The following is a 26,339-nucleotide window of genomic DNA, read 5'->3' as shown; positions in this document are numbered from 1 at the left end:
TTGCTTGGTTTTTTTTTTTTTTTTGCTTCAAGGGGTTATCTCTCGACTCGAGGAGCTCGTTTCTGAGACGGCTCACGATTGTTGACCTTACACAATGATGTTGTTATAATAAAAGAATCTAATCTATTCCCAGCGTTGAATTCCAAAGCGTTCGTTATTCTTATTTTCCTTATTTCTCGCTCTTAAAGTTTAAAGTTGAAAGTACACGTTTCGCGCTATTATCCGTTATCATCGTTTGAGTAACATCTATCAGCGGAGTTAACGAAACACGTGTTATGAATCCATGTCGTAATGTATTCAAGTGTATGCCAACGCGTTCTCAAACAAGTACGTGTTTGATCAGCTGTAGTTCTGTACGACATTAATATGGCGCGGAATTGCCTACAGCGGGGTAAACAAAATACCGTTTTGAGAATAAAGTATCGTAGGATACAATAACAGCGAGAAATTCTTCGATATGAAAAATATAATAATAATAAGAAGAATAAGAAGAAGAAGAAGAAGAAGAGGAAGAAAAGAAAAATAATAAGAAATTTAATAATTTATACGCGCTTATTTTCCACCTCGTCTCATAGAGCATCGAAGCATCGAAAAGTTTCGATCAACCGCCACGTAACTTTAATTCACCGTCCACTGTCATATACGCAAATATTAATGTGCAAAGCGAATCGGGTAAATGTTGACCCGAGATCATATAAATATTGGTTGAAACATCGGATGTATCACGTGAGATCAACATTAAACGCGAACGTGTTTGCCAATATTAATTCCTCGATAAATGCTTATTCTTTCCTTTCCATCGACTCGTTTCGTCTTCGACTCGTAATTGGGAAAACGCATTGGTTTCGATAGAAATAAATATGGGACAGATTTATCGATATAGCTTATACGCTCGAAGTCGAAATTACGAATTAAAAGTTATACAAAAAATTATACGAAAAGATTTGTTCTTTTTCTTTTTTTTTTTTCAATAAAATCGAAGCTTAGCGAGGCTAGCCTCGCGATGCATATAACGTAAGATTTATGCAGCTCGGTAAAATACATCGATCTCACGTAATATCTAGGTCAATACGAAATCCTGTACATCGCACAATTGAACGTAAGCCAAGAGGCCGTGCAGGCTAAAAAATTATTCCACCGCATAGAAGTGGACCGCGATGAATATCAAGCGCATCCGTTCTCCAAATAATATAATTATATATATATATACATCTTTTCTCATCCCAACACAAGTTTAATCTCTAGTGTCACCTAGGGAATCCTATATATTTTATGGAAGATAATTAATTCGATGGAACTGCTCTCAAAGTTTTGGATACGGGAACTTCGATCTCAAAGATTAATACCCCCCGGAAAACCTCTCTTCGTCGATGATGAAACGATCGATCGAGGCGAACGATTGTTAATCGATACTCCATCCGGATCGATTTCGTCTCTCTGAAAAATTCATGTGTATCTCCTCCTTCCTCCTAAAAATCGACGACTGTTTTCACAACACCAGTTTTCATTCAGACCAATCCTCCTCGTATACACACGTATATGATACAACGATCCCTTCGAGTTTTGTGGAAGAAGAAAAGCTCCCCCTTCACCCCTTCCATCGTATCTTATCGGAGAGGCCCGATCGATTTCCTTTAATTAATCCAGCCGCGCGTACACACGATCCACCCCCGACGATCGGGGTGGCGTAATGTTGGCGCGTGTCCCATTAATGGCGGGGAATAATTCGTCGATCTGGAAATTACGATCCTGCCCGGTGGCCAACCTCGATATCTCACCTCGGACCGTTAACGAGGTCGCGATCGTTGAATTCGCGACGATGAATTCGCCACGACTCGTAAATACGGGCGCGATGTCGGCTGCCGGTGGCGGTAAACGCGAGAAGAGGTGGGGGGGAGGGTGGAATGGCGGCTCGATTTATTCGATCCAATTAATTCTTCGACGCGTTACCGCCCCCCCCATCCGACTTTTGCGATTATCATGATCGAAAGTGTAATACGTTGGTGTTAATTGGCAATTTTCGTTACCGTAATTCTCGAATCGGCGATTTTTCCATTGATCGTGAGATAGATAGATCGTGGATAGGTAGGTAGATAGGTGTTGCGTTGTCTATTCAATTGGGTTGGTTTATTAGTTTTCGAAACAGCGGGGGGAGAGGGATGCTTCCGTTCAATTTGCAATTTCCAACGATAATTTTCTGTTTCCGAATAATTTCTGTTTCGTCGTCGGGTTAATTTCGCGTTTGTTCTGGGGCTACGACAACGTCTATGCTGGTTTCTTCTTATATGGGGACGAAGAGCGATATGAAATCGGGTTGGATTCAATTGCGAGTTGTGCTCTTCGATATTGTTACGACTTTAAAAATTGGATATTCATGTTTCAGCGCTGCCTTTCGTGACGAGATTGACCGCAATGAAACGTTGGAAAACCGTTCCGAAAAGGACACGGTTGGAAACTTGACAATGTCAACTATGCGGACAATTACGTTCGATATTTATACGTTTCAAAATTCATTTTCCACGTTTCCATTAATTAACTACGTGTTACACGTTATGAATATTTCCGCGTTTCGTATTCGAATTGGCGAATATCGATCCGAATCCTTCCAGGTCAGGATTTATCAAGAGATGATTTATCAGATTTCGAAATTTCGTCCTCGATATTTTTCAGATCCATTTCCGTTCGATCCGATTAATTAATTGGACGAGCTCGTCCTCGAGGGCAAGATGCGAGAGGGGGTGAAAATCGGCGATACAATCGTAAACAATCGTCCCGACCGCGTTTAGGTTAGCGTATCAGTCAACGGCCCGTGTACGCGTTTCCTTCCCTGTCCACGACTCATTAATTTATGGTGTTTCACGATCGTTCGCTAAATTTGCAATCGTGACCATCCATTCCATCCCGTCCAGTTTCTCACGTGGCACCGATATTTTAATTATCGCGTCCATCCCATCCGCGCGAGAGAAACCGTCTATTACGACGTCGCACAATGTCGTTCGAACGACATGTATATTAAATGAAGAAAATTCATTTTCAAATTTACAAAAAATAGTTGTTCGATGAACCGTTAAAATTTTTAACCCTCTTCTTAAACAAATTTGCAAATTAAACAAGGCACATTTGGGCAAAGAGCTAATGGATAACTGATTCACATTGAGAAATATTCTAAATTTATCGAGAAGCGTTTAAACTTCAATTTTACAAATACGACACATTTATTTTAAATGAAATCGTTATAAATTATCGCGAAGTTTATTTCGTAAATTAAATTTAAAGTTAAATTGATCATTTCACTTTTCTACTTTTCTTTATTGCCTATTCTAAAAATATCCGTATAATCCTCAAAATCGGAAGAAAAATAATTTTGTCCAGTTAAGTATCGTTCGAACCAGTGTACGTCCTGTCGCATTATGAATCTATTCCTGGACCGTTACGAATAGCATCGTACATGCGCACACATGGGCTTCGTTTAACATTTAAATTAACCTTTTTTATTCCTTTTTTTCTTCCCTCCCCATCCATATTTAACGTTAGTTCGCCCCCTCGAGCATCAAGTTCCATTCCTCTGACGGATCTCACGGTGTGTTTATACTCTCTTGCACCCTACTGCACCCTTCCTCCCTCTCCCTCTCTCTCTCTCTCCTTAATTCAGTCCTCTGATATCGCGAAAACTTTCCACGCTTCGAGTTTACGAGAGAGTTTTCTTCCTTCCTTCCTTCCTTCCTTCCTGGTTGTCTTGGCTCTACTGTTTACGCGAATAATTCACTCGCGGAGCGGAAGTTGAGTTTAGACTGTGCATTATATTTTGAATACGAGCATTCTCGGTCGTGGAGAGTGATTGGATACGCGAGAAAAATTTCGAAAGTTCGACGACCCGCACGCAAGTTGGAGAATATCTTCGTGTAACCAATTTGCTCGCTCTCCGATTGGAATATCGAGTCACGAGAACAATAGTAGTTCGTAAACATGCTCGAAACATACGTGTGAAAACAGAAAAGACTTAGAGAGACAGAGAGAGAGAAAATCTGGAGAATGATCGATCCGCTCGAAATAAGTGAACCCACATTGCCGCGCATCTTTTCGATCATCCGGGAATATCGATACACGGATCGAGGGAAAAAAGGAATACCGTCCAATTCAATTTTCCACCGCGTCACGTAGAGAGAGAGAGAGAGAGAGAGAGAGGCGCCGCATAGGAATTCCTCTATGAATTTTGTCGCGCGCCCGCAACGCGAAATCGGTTACAAACCGCATAATGCCAAACACCTCTGTGTCCGTGATTTCGCGCCATTCACATACGACGGAATATTCGACGAGAGGTCGAAAATCGCGCTCTAGACCAGCCTTTAATGAACCGAAACCGATTAACTCTACTTACGGCTCGACAATTCTCCCTATTCTCGCCCCATCTTTTCATCGATCGCGCTCAATTTTCCAATTCGATCGATCGTTAATAGTAATGGATCGACGAGGAAAAATATCTTTTCGCGACAAGGATTGGACGCGTGGCGAAGACTTCGCGTCGACATCGTCGAATGACAGAGATGAAATAGTTTATATACACGTATACGTTGGATATTTTACAGATGAATAATTGAATTACGAAACGAGAACAGCGTGGAAAAGTAAAGGAGGTGTACTCGAAACGATCGTTCAGAAGTTGTCATCGAGATCACGTTTCAACGGATAATAGCTCAGAGATTATCTTCGTTTCCTCGGTGGGAATTCCTGCGACAACAAGATCCTTTCATCCGGGGATGAAATTTTACGCTATCGTTAACTTTTGACTCCGTACGAAAGGCGGGAAGCATGATTATATATCAATTTCTTTTATCGAAAGCGTACAAATAAGAAAGAGAAAAAGGTGAATGTAACGAGGATGATAACATTCTTTGCACGCCATCAAAGCATTTTCTTCTGAAATAATTCTTTCGAGAAGAAAATAAATCGACGAATCCAATCTCTTCTTTCTTTCAACTCTTTATCTTCTAATTTTTCCTATACAAAATGACAATCGTCGAGTGATCAACGAAATACAAGAAAGATTTTTCGAAATTAGAAAGCGTTCGAAGATCGTTGTTCCATCCGTCGAAACTTTTCCAAAGTTTCCCGCCCCATTTCTGAGTTTCTCTTGCGACCGAGCACGCGTGGAAACGCGTGAAAAGGGGATTATAATATAACGTGGATGATGCTGCGATCGATGGGAAGCAGAGGATCGTGGCTGACAGGCGAGCGGAAGGGTCGGAAGTGGCCCAATCTCCGAATCGATCTCGGAAGCCTCCTTTTCCATTTCCAGGACATTTGCAAGGGCATCGACGTTACGAAAGGGAACACTTTACGGAGCGGGGCAGACAAGAGCTACTTCCGGTTAGCTCCGGATAGAACGTCCGGCCTTTTGCTATCCAAGAGCTTTCGATAGTTTCGTCGGCCAATCGTATCATCATACCCGTTCAATCTCCGTTAAATTTTAAACTAGAGATCCGCTTGTTGTTTAATTTGTTAATTTCCTTTATTCCCTCTCTATATAATAATTTCTTTTTATTCTCCTTACTTTTTTCAAATTGTTTCTAGAGGTTTAAAGAGGTTAAAATCGGGAGGTTTGATCGTTGGAAAAATTGTTATCGATTCGCTACGAGGAGGAAAGATCATATTCGGAGCGAAAATCACGCGGAAAAGAGTTGCACTCATAAACTATGCCACTTCGCGTTGGAACAGTCACTTTTGTCTTCCTAATTCCCTTTGTTCCATCCTCCGCGAGCGTGAAACAACAAGACGAATATACGGTGTATAAATCATGGAACGAGTTGCGCTACCATTCCACGGGAAACTTTCTGGAAAATAAATTTCAAGTATATTTCAACCCTTGAGCCAACCTAGCGAGTAATAACATATAATTAGTATCGCGTTCGCCATTTTTTCAACTTTAGCTTCTCCTCCTTATTTTCTTTTCTTTTGTAAAACCCATATACTTAAATAATAATAATCCCAGCGGGAGCTAGGGCTGTTCGAGTAGAATTCCACCGCCATATAAATAAAAGAATAACGAATAATATCAGATCTCTTTCTTCGATCAACTGATAAAATTGAATAAACTTTGTCCTATTATTTCTAGCTTCCAAGCATAGCCGATCCACGTATCTCCAATTATTCGAATCTGATCTCGAGGAACGGGGTCGGAGTCCGGAAGTGGATGTTGAACCTGGAATTTTCGCAACCCCTTGCGCGCGAGAATAGCGGGAAAAGAGAGAGAGAGAATAAGTTTTCGTTCGTAGCCAGGACGATAATTCTATGCGCCGCGTTTCATACAGATATATAGAAGCCCGGTGTGCGTGTGTCGTATTGATTCGAATGGAGAAGCCTCTCGCATCGCAGCGAACCTCTATCGCGTCGGATTAAACGCTTGCGTACGCTACTGACGTCAACTTTCCGTCCCTTTTTATTTTTTTTCTTTTTTCTTTTTCCTCTCTCTCTCCTACCTCTTGTCCATTTCCACGATCGAGTCCAACTCGCGTCGATGTACGGGATCTTTTTCCTATTTACTTCTTCTTTCCTTTTTTTCTTTTTCTTTTTTCTTTTTGCGCCTTTAAACGAACGTGAGTGGTACTTTTTTTCTTCTTCTTCTTCTTCATTTCATACGTACGAGACGAAAAGGCTCTTCGAATCGACGATATGCACGCGCGACAGCTTTCAAAGATGGAGATCGATTGTTTGCGCATAATTTGAAGAGAAACGCGGTTCCCTCGCGTGCTCTTCCAGTTTTCTTTGGAAATTTTGGGATAGCTTGTACAAACGGTAATAAAATTTCTTACATTTTGGATATATAAGTATATTTTCATATCGCGCGAAGAAATAATATTTCTCTATATTACACGAACATCATACATGCATAAACTTACGATGATATCTTAAAAAACACCTAATTAATTTTATCGAGCGGTTCAATATGAATATATTTTTACACTATTTATTAAACAAATACTATTTCCCTATAATCGATCGTCGACACATATACGTTATATCATATTTTAGAAACACCCAATTAACCCTAAACGGTGGAGATAAAACGGTCGCGTTACAATCGAGGAACCGAGTCCAAGATCGAATGAACTAACCCTAAGATCGTTTCGAGTGCGAATATGGACGAGGGACGGTTGCGTAACGAAATACAATTAAAGGTCGGTGATTCGATGGCGGGAGCGTAAAAGCGGATAAGGAGCCGTCGCGGATGCTCGTCGCGAAGGGATGCATTATTCAACGTCAGCCTCGTATTCGAGGCTCGCGGGAACGGAGCGATTGCAGATAGCGAAACTCTCGGCTCGGCCGGAAACTTTGCGTTTCCGAATAAATAGAGTAGAAGGGAACGGCGTGGCGAAGGAAAGCCCTGGTTTGGGTTGATAGCCTATCTCTCGGCTCGTTGATCCCGGCGCGAGGATAGAGAAAAAGGCGGATGTATCTTCGATCCAGGATGCGATTGATCCTTGGACACATGCTCCAAAGAAGAAGGAGGGGAAAACGTTTCGATCCTCGGTTGAAAAAGTGCGCGATACGGAATAGAGTACATCGGGAAGCGAATGAATAAATTTTATTTATTTGGAGGAGGAATCGATCCTCGAGATCATCGATCTTTTGAGATTCAATTTTCTTTTTTTTTTTCCTTTTGGTGTATAAATTTATTTTATTTCTGTTATTCGGTTGGAAAAGTTGGAGGGATGGTCGTTTCGGGCGAACGTGGAAGACGAGCATTGAACAGAATCAAAGTCAGGAAGCGCGTTGCCAGCCGAACGTGATGAAAACTTATCCCTCGGGATTAGGTCGACTTCTTCCCACCTGGGATGAGAGCCGACCGCGGAAAAGGAAGAGCGAGGTAAAAAAGGGACGTCTGATGACCTCCGAACATCGATGCGATATTTCTCATTCTCTTTTTACGCTTCGCCTTCGCCGATGGAAAATCTTTTGTCGCGTTCGATCGATCCGCGTGTGACAAAAAGTGAAATATTAAAAAAATATCACTTTCCCCGCAAAAAGTGAAGTTTCTTTGGATTGAAATTACGTTTCGAAAAAAAGAAGAAAGAAAGAAAAGAAATATATATGGTCGAAAGGAATGCAATCGTATAAATTACGATTAGGAAATAATGTAAATACGCGGCCAAGTAGCGGCCATCGCTATTTTTCACCGAAGAAAACGAGCACATTGCAGTAGTTCGGGTAATAGGATAGTGTAGTGGGCCATCAATCTCCGCGAGAATTTATTGCCAGAATTTTTCTCCCCGTGTATCGAACACGAGGAATACCGCGAAGGATCCCGTCATCGGTTAACGGGCATCAGTTGACGCGAGGTAAAAATGGATCCTCCAACATTCGATCCTTTTACGACTTTGCCACCAACAAATTGCCTTGTACGTCGTACGAGTTGACAATGGACGCGCGCCATTCGTAGAAAATTCCTTAATTTTCCTTATTAACGTCCAAAAATCGAATGATACACGAATTAATGGAAAAAGATGATACTCTCAACGATTCGTTTCAACGAAAGCAACAAATCACTTTTTTAATCACTTACCCTTTAATATGCAAAGTATGGTTGAATTAAATTTGCGTCGTCTGAAATTCATTCTCCTAATGCCTCGTGGCGATACTAATACCTTCGACATCGTATATTATTCCGACCTCTTTGCCTCCAACGTTCAGGATCCGTTCCAATTAACCGAATCGACGGAATCCCATCCGCCTCTTGCGCCAAACAAACGTAAAACGCGTTCAAATAATCCTTAATCTTAAAATTATTCTTCTGCCAACTGTATCTCGCGTGCAACGAAAGTAGAGACGTCTTATGACCTTAAAAGCCACTCGCTCGCTTAAGCGCGTACGTACATCAAGAAATAACGCCATAACGCTCGGATTTCCTTGTGCGTTGCACGGCCCCCAACAAGCGACCGTGTCGTCCGTTCAAATTTCATCGCTGTCCAAATAATTCTCCTCCGCGCATATCGTCTCCTTCTCTCTCGACAATATCCAAAACCTAACGTCCCTAAGCTTCGTTACTAAGAAAGAACAAAGCGACGGAGGAGGGAAGGAGAGGGTGGAGATGGAGGCAGAGATAGATAGACGGATAGATACAGGCGAGGAGGACCAACCTCGTCTCGTTTCTCGTCCTCGGCCCGTTTCCTTCGCCGTTTTGTTCTCCTCGGCTTCTCTGACCCTGTCCACGGTCCACGTCCTCCATTCCATTCCTCGCCACGGCCTGTTTCCGCCTCGAACGCTCCGGCTATGTGGGTCACAGACACACGTGCCGCGTGCACGGTTTCCTAGCTGCGCGAATCCTCGCGCGATCGCGGGGGAACAGGTTCAAAATTCGAGTTGGAATTCGGGCTGGAATGTCACGGTGAACGCGTGCGCTATGCATCGGCAAGAAGGGGGAAAGGGGGATGAAGAAATCCTTTGGGTCGACGGCAAAGGGAATACCGTATTTTCGATTTCTCTCGTTTCGATCGATCATCCCTCTCCCCGAGCATCGATCTCCGGATTATAGACGGTTTTTTATCGCAGTTTCTCTTTGGAGTTGGATATTTCGGTTTAGCATTGGTTTTTCGATGGAGACAAGGAATACTTGGACGAATGTTTTGAATAAGGAGGTGGAACTGGTTTGCTCGTCACGCGAGCTCGCTTTTGTGTATCCACTTTTACGACTGTAAGAAATATCCAATTAAATTCGTTATTAGTTTTTCTTTCTAAACAATTTATTTAACTTGGGTGTTTGAGAATATGGAATGATTGTTGTTTTATCCTCGAAGCGATGGATAATTTTCCCGTCTAAACGGGTGGAAAATTTTTCATGGATCTTTTTGTTCGCACGGTGACAACGGTACGATTCGACGATGGAGGCAGCGATTAACAAGCGAGTAACAGCGGTGTTTTTAACAGGGTGGTAAAGAAAAAAAAAAAAAAAAAAAAAAGAAAAAACGATCGAGGAAAGAGTACGTGGAAGGGAGAAAAACCTTTCGTTCTCGTTTCTCGTCGCTTGAGAAAATTATTACTCGTGATAAATTTTTATAAATCTCGACGTTTTAAATGGTTATTCTTGTACCAAGAAACTTTATACATTCAACTTTACTCTGTTGTGTTTTATTGAAAAAAATTTATCGTCGAAACCTTTCGTTGGTTCAACGATATTTTTAAAGCAATTACTTTTTTCCAAAAATGTAATACGCAAAAATAGTAGGTTTCCGGATTATTTTTTGTTATCAATATAAACTTAGTCCGAAAAGATCGGATTTCTGCAAAATTTAACTTACGCGATCTCAAAAAAAAAAAAAAAAATACATCGATTTCAACGGTTTTTGCAGCGCGCAATTCCGATTAAAAAATTTCAATTCTTTTTATCCCCGCCTGTATACGGGACGACCGTTTATCTCGAAAATGAGATTTTGTTATACAGAGATCTAATACAATCGCGTATGAAGTATGGAAATAACGTAATAATTGGAACAAAGAGATCGCGCAGAGCTCAATTAGTATAATTACGCGTTAATCGCGAGCTATTAGGTCGCACAGGAAACGGTGGCACGCGTGGAAAGACCTATCCAATTTCATATATCGAGAACGAGGAAAAAAAGAAAAAAAAATGTAGGCTACACTTTCACGAGACGCGTTAACGAAGTGAGAGTGAATTAAATTTTCTTTGATCTCCCTCGCAAAGTACGTGTCACGTAAGAGGAATAACTTTCTGACGGAGGAAGCTAGAATCAAAAAAAATCAGAAAAAAAAAAAAAAAGAAAAAACCAAAAAAAATCTCGTCTTATTGCACCGATATTCGGTACAACCGATAATCGTCTAAATTTTAAAATTCGAAAGAAAATCGTTTCGAATAAAATCGAGCGGCCATTTCGAAAAATATCGAAAGCTACACGAGAAAGAAACAATCGAAGAGAAGTCTCGAGGGGGTGGATGACCTTAATTTCCCCCGTAATTAAAGCTTGCGGCAATCCATCCCGTGAACTACATACCGGTAAATACTAGTACTCGAACGAAGGAAGATCGGTAGCGTTCGATAACATTCGAACCTCTTATTAACCGAACGAGAACTCTCTCGAAAGAGTTTAAGCACGGGAAGGCGGGGTGTTTCGTGTCGAGCCGAAAATGACTTTTCTTCCCCGTCCACGCTTTTTCCACGACTCGATTTGAAGAAAGAAGGAAAGAAAGAAAGAAGAAAAAGAGAGAGAGAAAAAGAAAGAGAGAAAGGAGAAGGAAGGAAAAACGCGGAAGGAAAGGGGAAGAAATAAAAGAAAGAATCGCGACGGAGTCACGTAGGTTAAGCTCGACAACAGGCTGGAGGTGGAATATGTATAAGGACGAGGTGTGCTATAAGCTCGACCGGAAAAGGACCGAACGTGATCGTTGGAACGCGGTGTTAAGTAGAATGGAATAATTAAAACGGTATTCGCGGCTGGATTATTTCAACAGCGGCGTAAAAAATGGCGGTGGGGAGGTGGAAAAATCGTTGGAAAGTGAAGAAGAGGAGAGGAAGAAAGAGAAATGACTGGACGGCTGCCAAGTGCAGGGCGGGGAGAATGCCATCCGCAGAGATCGGCGATGAGGGGTCGGGACCAACCCTTAATTTCTGTTTACTTCGTATAATACCTTCCAACTAGGACGAGGGATTAGAGGGGGAGAGACGCGTTATTGTGGGTTACCGGATTCCCGATTATGCCTCCGTTATTGTTTCTCCAATCGATCGATTATTTTCCTGCCGCTCGACAATTTTTTCCTTCTCCTCGGATCATAGCGGAATACAAGAAATTTTGGAAAATTAAAAATTTCATCGATTTATCATCCGATTTTCGCGTTGAAAAAATTTACACGCGATTTATGGGGGGATATATAATAGAGGATAAGGGAATGAGTTTACGCTTTGGAACTTTAGCGTTTTGACGAACTTGCATTAGACGTTATCGTCTTTCGTTCCCTTCTTTCTTTTTTTTTTTGTTTTTTTTGCAACCAAATTAGTAGCAGACAAATCGATAGACCCTTCACTTTTCACGTCCCGCACTTTTCGAGCCACTTTAGTCGCTTTGAACTCGCCTCCATTAAATGGCGTGAAATGGATCTAATTTCGATACTTAGCTCGCTCATTCTAAAACCTTTTAAAAAATTATTGATCGATTTTATATAATACATTAAATGTCATACGTAATTTTATATTTCGAAAAGTGGGAAATCGATAATAATATATATATATTTTTTAAATAAATTACGAATTGTTAAATACACGAATATACTTCTACAACAAACGTGATTTAATTTTTCGCGTTTTTTTCGCTCCCGCGAAATACTTCACAAAATATGCCCCGATAACGTTCCATTCCATAATTTCCAAATTGCATCTCGAATTCTTCGACAAACGAAATATCTTCGAAATATCGAATTTATTTCAGATTCGCGAGCGTTGCAACGAGATCGATAAATAACGCCAGAAATTTGTCAAAAATAGCAATTGTTCGCGCAAAGTCTAATTGAGGTTTCATTAATTTTACCCTGTCGCTTAATTATGTCGTTAAGAATACCTCGAGAATAACTGACCTTACCTTGGTGGCAAACTACATTCTGTCGCTATTGTCAACGAGAACGTAAGTGTATCTCGTTATAACAAGACGAAGAGTGAAGTGTCAAAGGAGAGAAAGAACGGTCGCGAGTGGTGGATGGAAGGAGAACGGAGGGAGAAAGAGAGAGAGAGAAAGAGAAAAAAAAGAAACGGAAATCGGTGCGAGGGGATGGGTGTGTGTTGCGCCTCCCTGCGAAATTAAAACGGCTGAAAGTAATTCGAACTGTCTGAAAATCGAGAAAACGCGATATCCGTGAGACAAGAAAATAATAAACCCGAAAATAGATATTAACGGAAAGCCCTAATTGCTCTTCTGCGATTTAAACAACTTGAAATAAAAATAAAAAATAAAAATCGAAACGTTGCAAGAGTCAATTTTGATAAAGACGAGGGGAGAGAAGGAAAAAGGACAAGTAGCAAATCGCAAGGCGTATAATCGAGAAAGAAAAAAAAAAAAAAAAAAGAAGGGTTGATACGGTTGTTCGAAAATCGGGAAGCGAGACGAAAAGGGGAAGAAAAACATGGAGGAACTAGACGACAGCGTTAATCGAATTACTTGATTACACTCCCGCGGGCGCGGCTTCGTTTATGCCAATTAGCGCGCTCGTTAGCGGTAAACGCCACATCGTGTCACGGGAGAATCGTCCTCGTTGTTATTTCCCTCTATATCTCGTTATCCTATGTGTCGTCCGTATATACGGCCGCGGAAACGTTTGATCTTTTCGATCGATGCGCGCTCGTTACTTGTTTAACTGACTTCATTAAAAAGATACATCGAAAACAAACAGGAAAAGGAGGAAAGAGGAAATACGTTAAATCGTTTCCTTCCGGTGAATTTCAATAAATTACCGGTTTAAACGATGCTCCATTGTATCCGTACACACGTACGTACAATGCTATCTATCTACACTATACATATATATACACACAGTGTTACGTTTATTCCTCTTTCTTCTATGGTAATAGCTGTTTCGTCGATAATTAATCGCGAAAGAGGAAGGCTTCGATATATTTATCGAGGACAAATTAAGTTAAAGTTTCGACGCTACCCTCCTCTTTCCATCTTCCATCTATTACATCTCCACGATCGCTCGTTATTTCGCCAACTTCAACCCGATCTACACCGTAGTCTGCCAACCCCTTCTTTACCATGAACTACTACCAAAAATCGAATCGAACGTCATTTAGAAAGGACGGTATCGTTCCCCTCGTATCGTTCCAAACACCCATCCTAACGTATCGAGGAGCGCGAAACGGCCTGCTGTAAATCAAGACAAACGACGACGATTTCGATTTCCAAGGAGCGGTCAGAACTCCCTTTTTCCTCGAACGCTCGAACGAAAGAGGGGGAGGTCTCACGCGAATTCCTCGCGGGGTTGCGCCCGACGAATATCTATTTCCGGAGAGAAAGGGGGAGCGGGTGTGTTTCCATCGCGTAACCGCGTGATTGCGCCAACGTATCGGAATACGTAGCCGATACGTAACTGCCAGGTGTGATATTACATCTGTATTATATATCGACGCGCACCGTTCAACCCTGGAGGGAACTCTCCTTTCCTCCCTCGAGGGGATTAAGGTCGCGGAGGGCCACCGTGCAACGTGGCCATCCCTTCCCCCCACCCAATTGTCCTCACACTCGAATTCGGTATTTATAGAAACGGGACAAAGTCTCCTAATTGCCGAATGCACAATCCTCCGGGATTGCTCCCCGATGAGATTTAACTCGCTTTATAACCGTTTCGATTGCACGGATAAATCGCGACACGGTGACCAACAATGGGATCTAGATTCGTGGATTTCGATCGTCGATCGATTTCGGAACTTTTTTCGTCTTGGATGGTTTTCGTCGCACGGTCGATGATTCGAAGGATGAATTTTTATGGTGATTTGTAAAAGATTTGCAATTTTTTTTCATTCGTGTTTTTCATTCGATGTTTTAATTGGAATTTAATTAACTGTTTTAAAGTTGGAATTAACAAATCGAATCGAATCAGGTTTAGACTTGTTAATTTTTAACATCAAAAGAGAAACGATTATATTCGACTTGACTTTAGTCATTTAATCATTTAGATAGGCGTAGGTAAAATTATTAATCGTAATTTGGAAGAGGATACCGTGTGTTTCGCGTAAAGATTTTTCTCCCTCGGTTATTTTAGATTTATCTGTGAACCAATCGTGGATATATAAATTTATGAATGATATAAAACGTGTACAGTGTAACGGATCACGTTTTTGGGTGAGCTCGAGGAGGTGGATAGATAAGAGCGAGGAGGAGAGTAATTGAGAAAGTTGCGGGGAGAAACTGGATAAGATGATAAGAATTTAGAGGAATCATATTCTCGGCGAGTGAATGAAAGGAAGAGGGAGGGGTTCTAATGGTTCCTCTCTTTAACGGACCAAGTGTAACTTTCAGCTCTTTGAAAGTGAAGTTGAATCGGTGTTCATTGATTTCATGGGCAAGTTGCCGATGGGGGAAGTCGAGGCGAAGTCGAGGCGAACTCTCAATTACTCCGTTCCAAGTATCCGAGTGGCGAGTTCTGATTTTCCACCGGTTCATTTAACGATTTCTTCATTTTTTTTAAAGACTTTAGACAAGGATAGTCAAATATCGTGAAGATAGGAATCATATTTTTATCCTGTCTTGTTATTTTTTTTTTACTTTCTTCCTTCGCGTTGAAATGAAAAATTGAGAAATTAATCAAATGTTATTAAGAAGGGAAGCGAAAAATCGTTGAAACGTCGTTAAGGGGCAATTTAAGGTATTATTTTATGCAAAGTTGAGTTGTAAGTTCGAAAGAAAATAACGAGCAAAGTTTCATTGTTCTCTCTTTTTTTTTTTTTTTTTTTTTCTCTTATTTCGTGTCCGATTTCGATAAGCTAGCAATGCACATCGAAACGTAGCCGCATTTCTTTCATTGCTCTGTCGTCCTTTGAATTGACGACTCGAAACGTTAAAATACGTAGCGACACGGTGGAAAATTATTCAAGATATTCAAGACTGCATAAGAATCGTGCCGCTACTCGAACAATCTTATACTTCCTAATATTTTAAACATTCCAACATTTCTCAGAAAATTTGCCATAAATGCATACAATTTTCCTCCGTAAGATATATTTATGAATCGTTTCGTAAATAAATTTTTATACCGTAAAAATGATATATTCTCCTGCTGTTCTTGCTTCAAAAGCAATTTTCGGAGCACGAAAAAAAAAAAAAAAAAAAAGAAAGAAAGAAAATAAACTAGGTGATAGAAAAATGAAAATTTAAAAAAATTAAATTTTCCCATATTGCACCTCGTACGAATTACCTCGTATTAAAAATTGTTACGCTACAGATTGCGCTAAAAATTACGCCAAAGCGTAAAAAAAAAAAGAAAAAAAAGAAAATTAAAAGAATCGCCGAAAATTCGTTCCAAAGCGTTAAATAAAAAATTGGTTGGCGAAAAAATAACGTTGAAACAAAAAATACTATTTTTTACTCGCTGATTTTTCTCACTCGGAAAAGTGCCACGAATTATGCACTAGTCGGTCGATTTACGAGAAAACAATGCAACGAGGTTGCAAGAGCGAAACGTTAGAGATAGAGAGGCGGAGTGGGAGAAAACCTGACCGCATGTTTCCCAGAGATAAAAGTTTAACGAAAAACAAAGTGAGACTGTTGAATGGGTCGCGAGAAATGGTGGAGAGTTAGAATGGAAGAGAGGAAAAAAAAAAAAAAAAAAAAAAAACGAAAAAAAGAGAGGAGGAAAAAAAAAAAGGAGAAAAAGATTACGTACGTTCCATCCGTCAGGGATAGTTGGCGGAAGTTTCAAGCCGGCATAGGAAATGTCGAGAATGGTAAAATGCATTAAAATTCATCGCTTAATGACCGTCATAACCGGCTCGACTCCTGAACTGAAAAACCTTCCGACTCCTCGAAGGAAGAATTCTTTTCGCCTCGAAGAAGCGAGGCTCGTGTAAAAATCAGGGAGAAGTTGATGCTTGAAGCGTGGTAATAATTACCGAGTTGTGATTCTCTCGCACAATTTCGAAAAGAATAAAAGTTGGTAACTTAAAGAGTTTCGTAATCGCGATTATCTTTTAGAAGAATGAAATATAGCAAAGATTTTTATCGCGGGCAAAATTAAAATTCTTTTAAAGTTTTACAAATCGCACGAATCGTACCTTCGATCGTAAATAAATTCGTCTCTAAAAGCGACATAGACTTGGGCCGACGTCTCTTCTTATATTCCGTAAAAATTAATTCCCGGAAAATCTAACGAACGAATTAAGACAAGTCGCGATAAAACTTTTATTCCTTCCTTGTTCGTAACATCCTCCTCCTTCCCCTTTCTCTTCAGATCCCCTTAACATCCTCGTTCCCTCTTAAAATAACGCTTACATACGTAGCATCTCGCGACAATTCTCGCGACAATAGATCAATTCTCCCGCGGAAGCAAAGCGTCGTTGGCGGCTAAAACGACGTCGCAATCGCGTGTAATCCACGATAAACAGCTGATAGACCGACGTACCGTGAAATCCTCTGAAACACGCGAAACCTTCGAAGTACGGCTCTCGATTCCTACCATTTCCTACCACCGAGAAGCCGATCCTCCTCCTCCTCCTCCTCCCCCTCGATACCGATACCCGCACGAATCGGTATAAAATCGATATTTATACATCTTCTATCCGGCTACGTACTTTTTTCCTCCCTTCTCTCTCTCTCCCTTCGCTCCACTCGTTATCCGATCGCGTTCACCGATCGAAGGCGGAGAAACGAAAGGGAGGGAACGAGGAAAGGAAAAGAAAGAGGAAGGGGGAGGAGGAGAGTCGGGATTCCAGGATCGATCCTGGAAAAATTCTCGTCCACGTCCAAGATGGAGGCGCGCGCGCTGAAGATCGTCCGGAGAGAGAGAGTTAACGAGCAAAAAAGGACGGACCGAGGTACCGTTCCGCGTGCTTTAGACCCCGGCCCAATGAAAACACTGACCGGTCCGGGTATCGTGGAGCTCGCGTGCGCTATAATGCATCCCGCTGCACGCGACCCGATCCACGAACCTGCTTTTCATGTCCCAATTGCGGCTAGACTCTGGTAGCCGACGAGGCAGCTACTACCTCCTTTATCTTTCCTTATGATCTTCTCTTTCTTTCTTCCTTTTACTTGATATTTTTCTTTAAATTCGATCTCGTGCAAGGGGAAACGATGATGAGGAAGAAGTTAATATGCTTTTTCGAGGGGAGAGGTAAATATTATCGCGGTTTATCTCTTTGATACCGTTGTCTCGATTGTCGAGGGAGCAACGAGAGAGATAGAGAGAACGAAGAATCCTTGAAGGAGGAAAAAGAAGAAAGAGAGGAACGTCGAAAATCGATATGGGGAAATAAAATCTTCCATTGCTCGTCGGGCTGATAATTTCGTGGAAATTCCAACGAGTCGAGATAGGAAAAAGTCAGCCGATAATTGCCCTCATAATGGGCCGTGGACGAGACGAAAAAATTCGGTGAAATCGGTGAAAAAGTCACGCGTCGATTTTTACGCATTTTCACGCGTGATTTCTCGTCCACGAGAGAGACAACGAAGGATCGAAGCGTGAAAAAAAAAAAAAATTAACTCTACGACATAACTCGTAATGCGTAGTTTCTTCTGCATAGAAAGACATAAAAGAAAATTCTTTTATTTGTCGCGAATCGATGGATGTGTGAAATGAAAGATGATGAAAATAAAATATTTTTCGAAATGCGATGGAAATATTATTCCATGCTTAAAAATGTTTCTTCTTTTTGGAACACACGGTAGATTAGTTTCGCGTTGCGTAAAGTCACATTCTCTCGGCTACCACGGAGGTACATTCTTTTATCCTATGGAGGAGTATTGTGGTTAAAAAAAAAAAAAAAAAAAAAGAAGAAAAGAAAGAAAGAAAGAATTGCTTTTTCAATGTCAGAAAATCAATATTGGAAGTAGATAAAACGTGCCACTGAATGAAAGCTCTATTATGAGAGTCGTTGAGCGGCGAGCGACGTCGTTTTTTATTTAAATCAGACGAGGATAAATTGTTTCACTTACGGAATATTTATTAGCAAGTTCTCGCAGTTGCCGACTTAATAACTTCCCTTCTATATCTTCTCCGAACGCCGCTGCTTTCGGCATTATCGTTGTTCTTATTTACATTAAGTGCGTTCAACTTATATAGCTGATTACACTCGTGAAAATCAATGGGCATTATCGTTCTAACGCGAGCGCTACGTTAGCTACGTTGGCAAACGTTTTCTCGGCCAACAATGTTTTTTTAATTAATCGTTCCACGGTATTTATCGAGCGACTCGAGATATCGGGTGTGAAACCTTGATCCGTATATATAAAATAGAAGATCCGGAGAAAAAGATGGAATTATATTTTAACGAGTAATGTAAGAATGTGATTCGAGCGTTAACGAGAGAAATTTTCTCAGAGAAAGAGAAAACGTTGAGCAAAAGTGGAAGGAAGGAAAGATCATCGACTCTCTCCTATCTATTCTCTTCGTGTATAATATTTCATAGATAGAAAATTTTCATAGACGAAAGAGAAAGAATCGCGAACAATCGAGATCCTCGTGAATCGTGGACGCGTCTCCTCCTCCCAAGAATCGGATCGAAAGAGCGTTATTTCCCTTAGAAGAAAGCCGAATGTAAGCTAGATACGATAACAAGTTGTTCCCAACAGAGTCGGGAACAGGGTATTCGAGATATTATCCGATTGGCTTTTGATCTTAATCTAAATTGCTGAAACTTCCACTGGAAGAGAATAATTCAAAGCTTCTACCCTCGCCCCCTCTCTTCAACCTCTGTCCACCCTCCATTCTTCCTACGCGGGTTTGCCGAGCAAATTTACAAACGATAAAGCGGATCGTTTGTTCCTCGTTCGTCTCGCAATTATCAATAGCGAGAGATTATAATCGATGCCGATTCGTCTAGCACTTTATATTACCAGCCATTTCTCATCCCCCTTTTTCTTCTTAACGTCGGACACCATCAAGAGCCTGATCGATTGGTTCTACACAGGGTGTACCGAAAAAAACCGATCAAATTTAATTCATTATTTTTAATCGAAAAAGTGCACGCTCGATCAATTTCAAAAAGCTGTTTTTTTCTTTTTTTTTTGGATAAAAGGTAAAACGCGATTGTTTTTACATATCCTGCACGATATTTGCACGATTTTTAAAATTAATGTTTTTCTTCTCGATAAGATACTGATGGAAGAAACTTTGGCCCACTTTGATCCAAGTTGCTTATTATTGCGGGACACGGATTTCGAAAGTTTTCCGCCACGTTTTTTCCAATTTCGATGCGATGTTTGTCGATGTTTACCCTTCCTCGATTCGCGTTTTTCGCCAATTTCCCTTGTCTATCTATGGATTAATCGTGAAACGCGNTAAACAACGCGGCCCAAATAAGTCGAACACCCTCGCGTAGAAGGAAAGAAAGGANAAAAAAAAAAGGGAAAAAGATAAAAAATGGTTCGGAAGAAAGTTGGAAAGTTTGAACCAAGACAAGGGAGCGCTTCTTGCGCTCGAGAAGAACTCTTGCCAAGAGGAATTTTCCAAAGTGGACGTAAGGGAAAGAAAATCGAGTTGCTGTCAACGGATATCGATCAAGCTTTCTTGGGAAAGCTTCGACTTCCCCTTTGCATATCGTTTTTACAAACTCGATTAAGAATTACGAAAACTTTCTATTAAATTCAAAAGTATCCGGGAAAAGCCGTTTATAATCCGTTTTGTTTTCCAACGAAAACCACCGCCATCATTTATTCAACAGGAATATTGAAAATCTCGCGCGAAATACGGCGACTCAACAATTTTATCCCGCATTTATCGACCTAATTGCGTAGGGGGAGGAGGGGGAATATACAAATACACCGTACACTTGGATTTTGCACACCGTACGCGCGGAGAGAAACACTCGTAAGCGCAATTATTCATAAACGAATTAACTCGATATCGAGTTATCCTCGCTGTGGCCTCACGAAAATATACGAGCATTGGTCATCGACGTAACGATAATCAACCGTTTCAACAAGCGCAATACGATAATACCAGAATATAGTAGCGCCTTCCTCTCTTTCTTCGCAAACAGAGATTAGATATCGAGCGAAACGGTGGGACTAACATAAGGTCTGTTGTACGGTACCAGAGCCCAGAGTTCTCTTCTTCTTTTTTCTTTTCGAAACCGACACCAAGGGATCATCGAGTCGTTTTTCATTCTTCTCGTCCACGCCCGTTCCAGTTTCCAACCTCTCTCTCTCTCTCTCTCTATCTATCTCTCCTCTCCTCTCGATGTATACGAGGTTCTATCCAAAGGCAGGATATAATCACCGGAGAAGGATAAAAGGTTGGTCGAGGCCAACCGGACCCTTCGAGTGTCGGCTATTACAACGAGGATCGCCTGGAACGAGGCGAGGCGAAAGATTATCGAACCAAGGTCCTTCAATGACGGTCACTGCCTCTTTCCGCGACACGTTCTCGATCCTCAACCTTGATCGACCTCGATCTCGTCTCTTTTTCCACCCTCTCTCCCACCCCCCGCCAAGTTTCGCCTCGTTAATTCGGCAAGCATAAACCGCCATTTATACCTCCGGACCCGGGAATAGCCACGGCCCCTCCGATCCTCGTTCGATTCCCGATCTTGGGAAGGTTTACGACCCACCGGGGAAATGGAGTCTATGCGAAACAATATAAACGGGTGGAGGCTCGGTCTTTGATTCGGTTGACCAACTCGATCGGGGAAGGAACAAAGGGAGGCTCTTCTCGCTCGAACGGAGAGGAGATCGTCCACTCCTTCCGTTGTATCGCGAAATAATCTCCTCCGGACGATTACTTGTACTTCTTTTTCAGGTAAAGAACAATCGGATTGTCGAATAAATCGAACAAATTTTATTCGATTTCGATTCGGAAGAATTTTAATTGTCACGGACGCTGCAACTTCTTCTTCGCGTGAAATAAGATAGTTTCGAAGTAATCCGAGGCTTGAAATCCTTCAACGTTTCTTCTCGTTTTTAAGAGGATAATAATAAAACGATTACGATTTCTAAAGTTTTCTCTTGTTCGGCTAAGATAAAGTGGAATGTTGTTCGATAGTGAATTGTGTATGTGTGTGTGTGTGTGTGTCAAAGAGTCGATAAACGGTAACGTCGATATTATCATTCTCTAATAATAAGTAATCGCCAGTTTTTAAAACTGGAATCGAAATGTCCAAATTTTACATCGGCAATAATATATCGATTGGATTGGTGGAACCCTTTTTTTCTTTTTTTTTTTTTACTGATTCGATACTGTGGTAAGTTTTTCGCGCGAAGCGAGACAGTTCAAGTGTCCCCGGAGCATCAAAGCATTTTTATCGAGGGGACAATGAAAACACCGTGATCAATTTTAGAGGGAGAGAGGAATGTATAGAGGGAGGAAAATATTCGAGCAATGCTTGGTTGGTCGCGAACACCGATATGTTGCAATATCATGCAGATTTTGTATCAAGCGTAACGATGCTTCTTTGTAATTACATATCTCCTATATTAGCTAGCTCTACGTATTTCGTAACACGCGTATTGCGAAACCAGCGGGAAAAGAAGAAAATCTCTTTGCTATCTACGCTGCTGCTACCGTACCGATAACGTACACATTTTTGTATTATTTTCACACAGCGAGACTCAGACTCGTGTCTCTCTCTCTCTCTCTCTCTCTCTCTCTCCTACACAATTGCATTCACCGAATTGCTCTTACCGAAACAATTTACTCGCAACTCTCTCGCAACTATCTATCTCTAAAACTCACATCTCGTGTTTCGATATTAATCCTAACCGCATACGTTATTATTAAAACGGTGCAAACTTTCCCTTCCCGCGAGAAGAAAGCGAAGAATCCTCGATGCGGAAAAAAACGAAAAATTAACACGCATCTCCGATATTTTTCAATCCGAATTTCGAAAAAAAAGGAGAATTTCGGGAAGAAGATTCGAATCGCTTACCCGCCTTGCAGACGTCCACGTCCACGTCGCCGCTGATACCGTGGGGGAATCTCGTATTCAACAGCTCGTCCACGCTGAATCTGCGGCCCTGCCTTCCAAAGGAGTTCTCGGCGTTGGAATCGACAGCCCGGCAATCGGCGCATCGCCTCGCCAAACACATAATCGAGATCAACGGCAGCAATCTCATCTCGATATCGTCGAGATATCGGTCCCGAACGACGAGTGTGCCTTCCACCCCCCTCCGTGCAACCACCCTAGGCCATAAAAGACCAGCCGCACCACTACCGCCTAAACCAACGCATTTGCCACTGTCCCTCTTTCACCCTCTCTTCCGCCCTCCGAGTCCTTCGTCCACGATCCTCCTCGGCCTCCTCCACCTCCTTCCTCCGCGCGAAAACCACCACCACCGCCACCTCCACTGCCACCACCCCAGCCACGACCACCACCACTCTCGAAACGCGGGAAAAAACTTTCTCTCGAGGGGAGGATGCCACCGATCACATGCCTCCCAACTTTCGTCTCCGCGTGTCGCGACGAAAACGGCCTTTCCTTGTCGCGAATCGAATCGATCCAACGAGTTCGTTTCCACGTTCGGTCACGGGGGATAAAAAAAAAAAAAAAAAAAAAAAAAAAAAAAAAGAAAAAAAAGAACTCGTCCACGAATAGAAATCGTCCACCCCTATCCCCTTTTTCGATCAATTACACAACACACGCGCTCGTAAACCGTCGAGACTTAAAGAGTACGCACGAAGAAAAGACGAAGAAAATTGATATATATACGTATGTATATATATATATATTTGAGAGACACGGATCACACGACGATGAGTAAGAGGATGACGGAGAGTAGCGAGTGAATAACACGGTTGCCTCGGACGAAAACGTAATCGCTACTGCGCGCGATGTTGGGAGCCGATCTTGGAGGAACTTGAGGGGCGTACGTCATCGGGGCAAGAGAGAGAGAGCGCGAGAGAGAGAGAGAGAGAGGGGCGCGATAAGAAAGGCGAGCGCGAGGAAGGCAGCGGGAGCGCGGGTCAAAGTTCGTGTCACAGATCAGAGGGACGGATTGCCGGCGGCGATCGTCCTTGCGTGGAGAACGTGGAGAACAGACTGATCGTCCCTCGCGGCCGACACGACGCGTCGTTCGAAAGCGCGCGCTCGTACTGGCATTAAGTCGAGAGAGGGATAGAGGAGGAGGGGGATACGTATGTATATCTAGAGGGGATGCCGGGAACAAGCGGTCTCCTCCCTCGCAAACGTGCACGGCACGAGGGTGGCCGAGACACTGACCGAGCTTCCGTCGTTCGGCCACCACCGAGCCCTATAAACAGGCCGACCAAAAACAACTCTGCTCCTTCTTCTATCTTCACTTAGAATAGAAACCTTGCTTCTCTTGCTTTCATCGTTCTAATCGCGTTACACGAAAACACTTTCTTTCCTTCCATCTCTCGTTTCATTTTCGAGAATTCGAGAATTTAAGGAAAGAAGAAAGAGAAAAGAAAAGGGTTCGGATATGTAGATTGATCTTTTTCTCTTGAGTCGATTGGATCGGATTCAGAGATCGATCGGGATGGCGTTGAAAAATTCAAAAGCGAAAAATCAGAATAATCGAAAAGTGCACGAAACTTTTTTCCACCACTTTTCGACAATCGCTTAATCCAAACAAGTAAAAATCGAATGTATACGCTTTGAATATTCGCGGCACATCGAACCTCCCCTCCCCCCTATCTATAATTCATCCAACGTCCACGTGTGGTAATCCTTGCGTCACGAATTTACATATCCCGTGTCACCGTGTCCGGGACGATTTTCCGCGAGTTTTCGCCCCCAAAGAAAATGCAACGCAATTGTGTACGCGAACAATCGCGCGATTGGACTTAAAAAATTAACTGGGAATGGAATATCGTTTGCAGAAATTGTAAATCATCGCTGCAATTTCTATTTACGAAGGAAACAGTTGTGGAAAGTTTCGAGACGGTATTGGCCAGCCTCGAGAAGGCGTAGTTTGGAAGAGGAAGAACGGTGGCCGGTTGTAGCGGGGTACGGCGTCGGTTTCGGACACATATTGATAAATATTCCAAAAGTGGCGGGGCCCGTCGCCCACGGAAACACGTGTTCCGTATCCCACGCGACGACCTGTATCGGTCAAGTATCGGATTACTGTCATGGGATCACCCTTTAGGAACCCTGCCTGTCTATCCGAGGGTAAGTGCATGTCGACGCTGCACAGAAACCCTCCACGAGAATAATCTCTGAAGGTACGAAGGGAAAAACCGAATTCTCTGTTAACATCACGCACGAACGGACGAAAACGTTTGCAACGTTTGTACAAGGGCGGAACGATGGAAAACGAACGAGCGATCAGCATGTGAAATGAATCAGAGTTTGAACGTGTTACCGATGGTTAAATGGCGAATAGCGAATAGAAGGGATAAACCAGCCTTCCTTTTTTTTTTTTTTTAAACGTTCGTAATACGTACATTTACAGGGACAGAATTGTCATCGTTTCGATCGATGCGCGGATATTTTACTGGAATCCGAAAATTGCGGATGATTATTATTTTTATTGGAAAAATTTTCGTCCGTTTTTCGAACGAAAAAAATATCGTAACGGTGATGCGTCACAGTTGATCGACGAACTTTTGCGAATGTAATAGATTATTGCGTAATTGTATATTTCGAACGTAATATGGTAATGATGAGTAACAATTCAGGAGGATTAACTGCAAACGACCAAGGCATAGTATTTTAACGAACCACTAGATTCACGAGTGGCGTTTAATTAAAATCATTAAGGAGGGGAATATTAGGAGCAATAAGTTACGTGTTCGTGGCCACAGCTGCACGTGAAACGTTACGTATAAAGTCAATAACATATCTCGTGCTGCAATAATTGTGATAGCCTCTATCGATATTCGATAAAAAAAAAAGAAAGAAAGAAAGAAAGAAGAAGAAAAATAAATTCCACCTTGCACACCTGATTCTCTCACTATTCCAACGCGTACGTCTTGCGAATATATATCCCTATACGATTGCAAAATTGGTACGATTAACGTAAAATAACGTTACAAATTTATCCTTTTTTTTCGTTCGAAATTTTCCAAAATCGCGAAACCGATCCTTCGAAACTTTCCCCACTTTTCCCCATATCCTCTTCTTTCCTCCTCCAATCTTCCTTCGATCCTCTCCAACGTGAAAAACCCCAAAGTCCACCCTTCTCCACCTCCTCTCGTGTCCATGCAATCCGAGTTCGACGGGGAAATAATTAACGTGGAAAGTTTCCACGCGATTGAAAGATCCCGCGCGTTCGATAGAAGGGTGGCCGTGCAAAGTGGATCGAGCGACATTAATTAAAATCGCAGAGTTTAAGCCCATCCCTCCCCCGTCCCTTCCTAGACCCGCTTTTCCACTCTGCGTGTCCCCCCTCCCTCCCACTTACACGGATCGGTTCGACTAGCGAGCATCGTTTAAGTATTCTTGGCACGCGGATAGAGCGGTGGCGGATAGAATCGATCTCATCGAGCAAGTTTTTTTTCCCCTCCCCCTCGACGTCTTGGAGGGGTGGAGGGGAAAGATTCACGAGAGAGATCGGGGAGATGCGTTTTCGGTGTAATTCGCGCAGTAAATTAGCCATAAGTGCATCCGGTCGATTGGTTCTTAGATCGAAGTTGGATCGCGTAATGGGTGTTCGGGTGATAGTTTGTTACGGAACGAGGTAATTGAATTGTTAATTGTGAAAGATTTCGAAATTGTCCCTGCTCTTTCGATC

General features: G+C 42.1%; 1 protein-coding gene across 2 annotated transcripts in view; it reads right to left on the bottom strand.

Annotated features, from left to right (window-relative positions):
- LOC102680377 (tolloid-like protein 2) overlaps positions 1-26,339 on the bottom strand; it is a 52,457-nt gene that overhangs the window by 22,385 nt on the left and 3,733 nt on the right. The window contains exon 1 of one of the 2 annotated variants that reach the window (XM_006611950.2): positions 22,571-22,938. The exons of the other annotated variant lie outside the window; for it this stretch is intronic. Coding sequence (XP_006612013.1) covers positions 22,571-22,757 — 187 coding nt within the window. The 5' untranslated portion in view covers positions 22,758-22,938. Of the gene's footprint in view, positions 1-22,570; positions 22,939-26,339 lie in introns of those variants that run through there. 2 annotated transcript variants of the gene reach the window in all.

This window comes from Apis dorsata, unplaced genomic scaffold, assembly GCF_000469605.1.
Source record: "Apis dorsata unplaced genomic scaffold, Apis dorsata 1.3 scaffold_97, whole genome shotgun sequence".
NCBI classification, from domain to species: Eukaryota; Metazoa; Arthropoda; class Insecta; order Hymenoptera; family Apidae; genus Apis; species Apis dorsata.
Note: the sequence above shows the minus strand (reverse complement) of the source record. Positions and strands in the feature narration are given on the sequence as shown.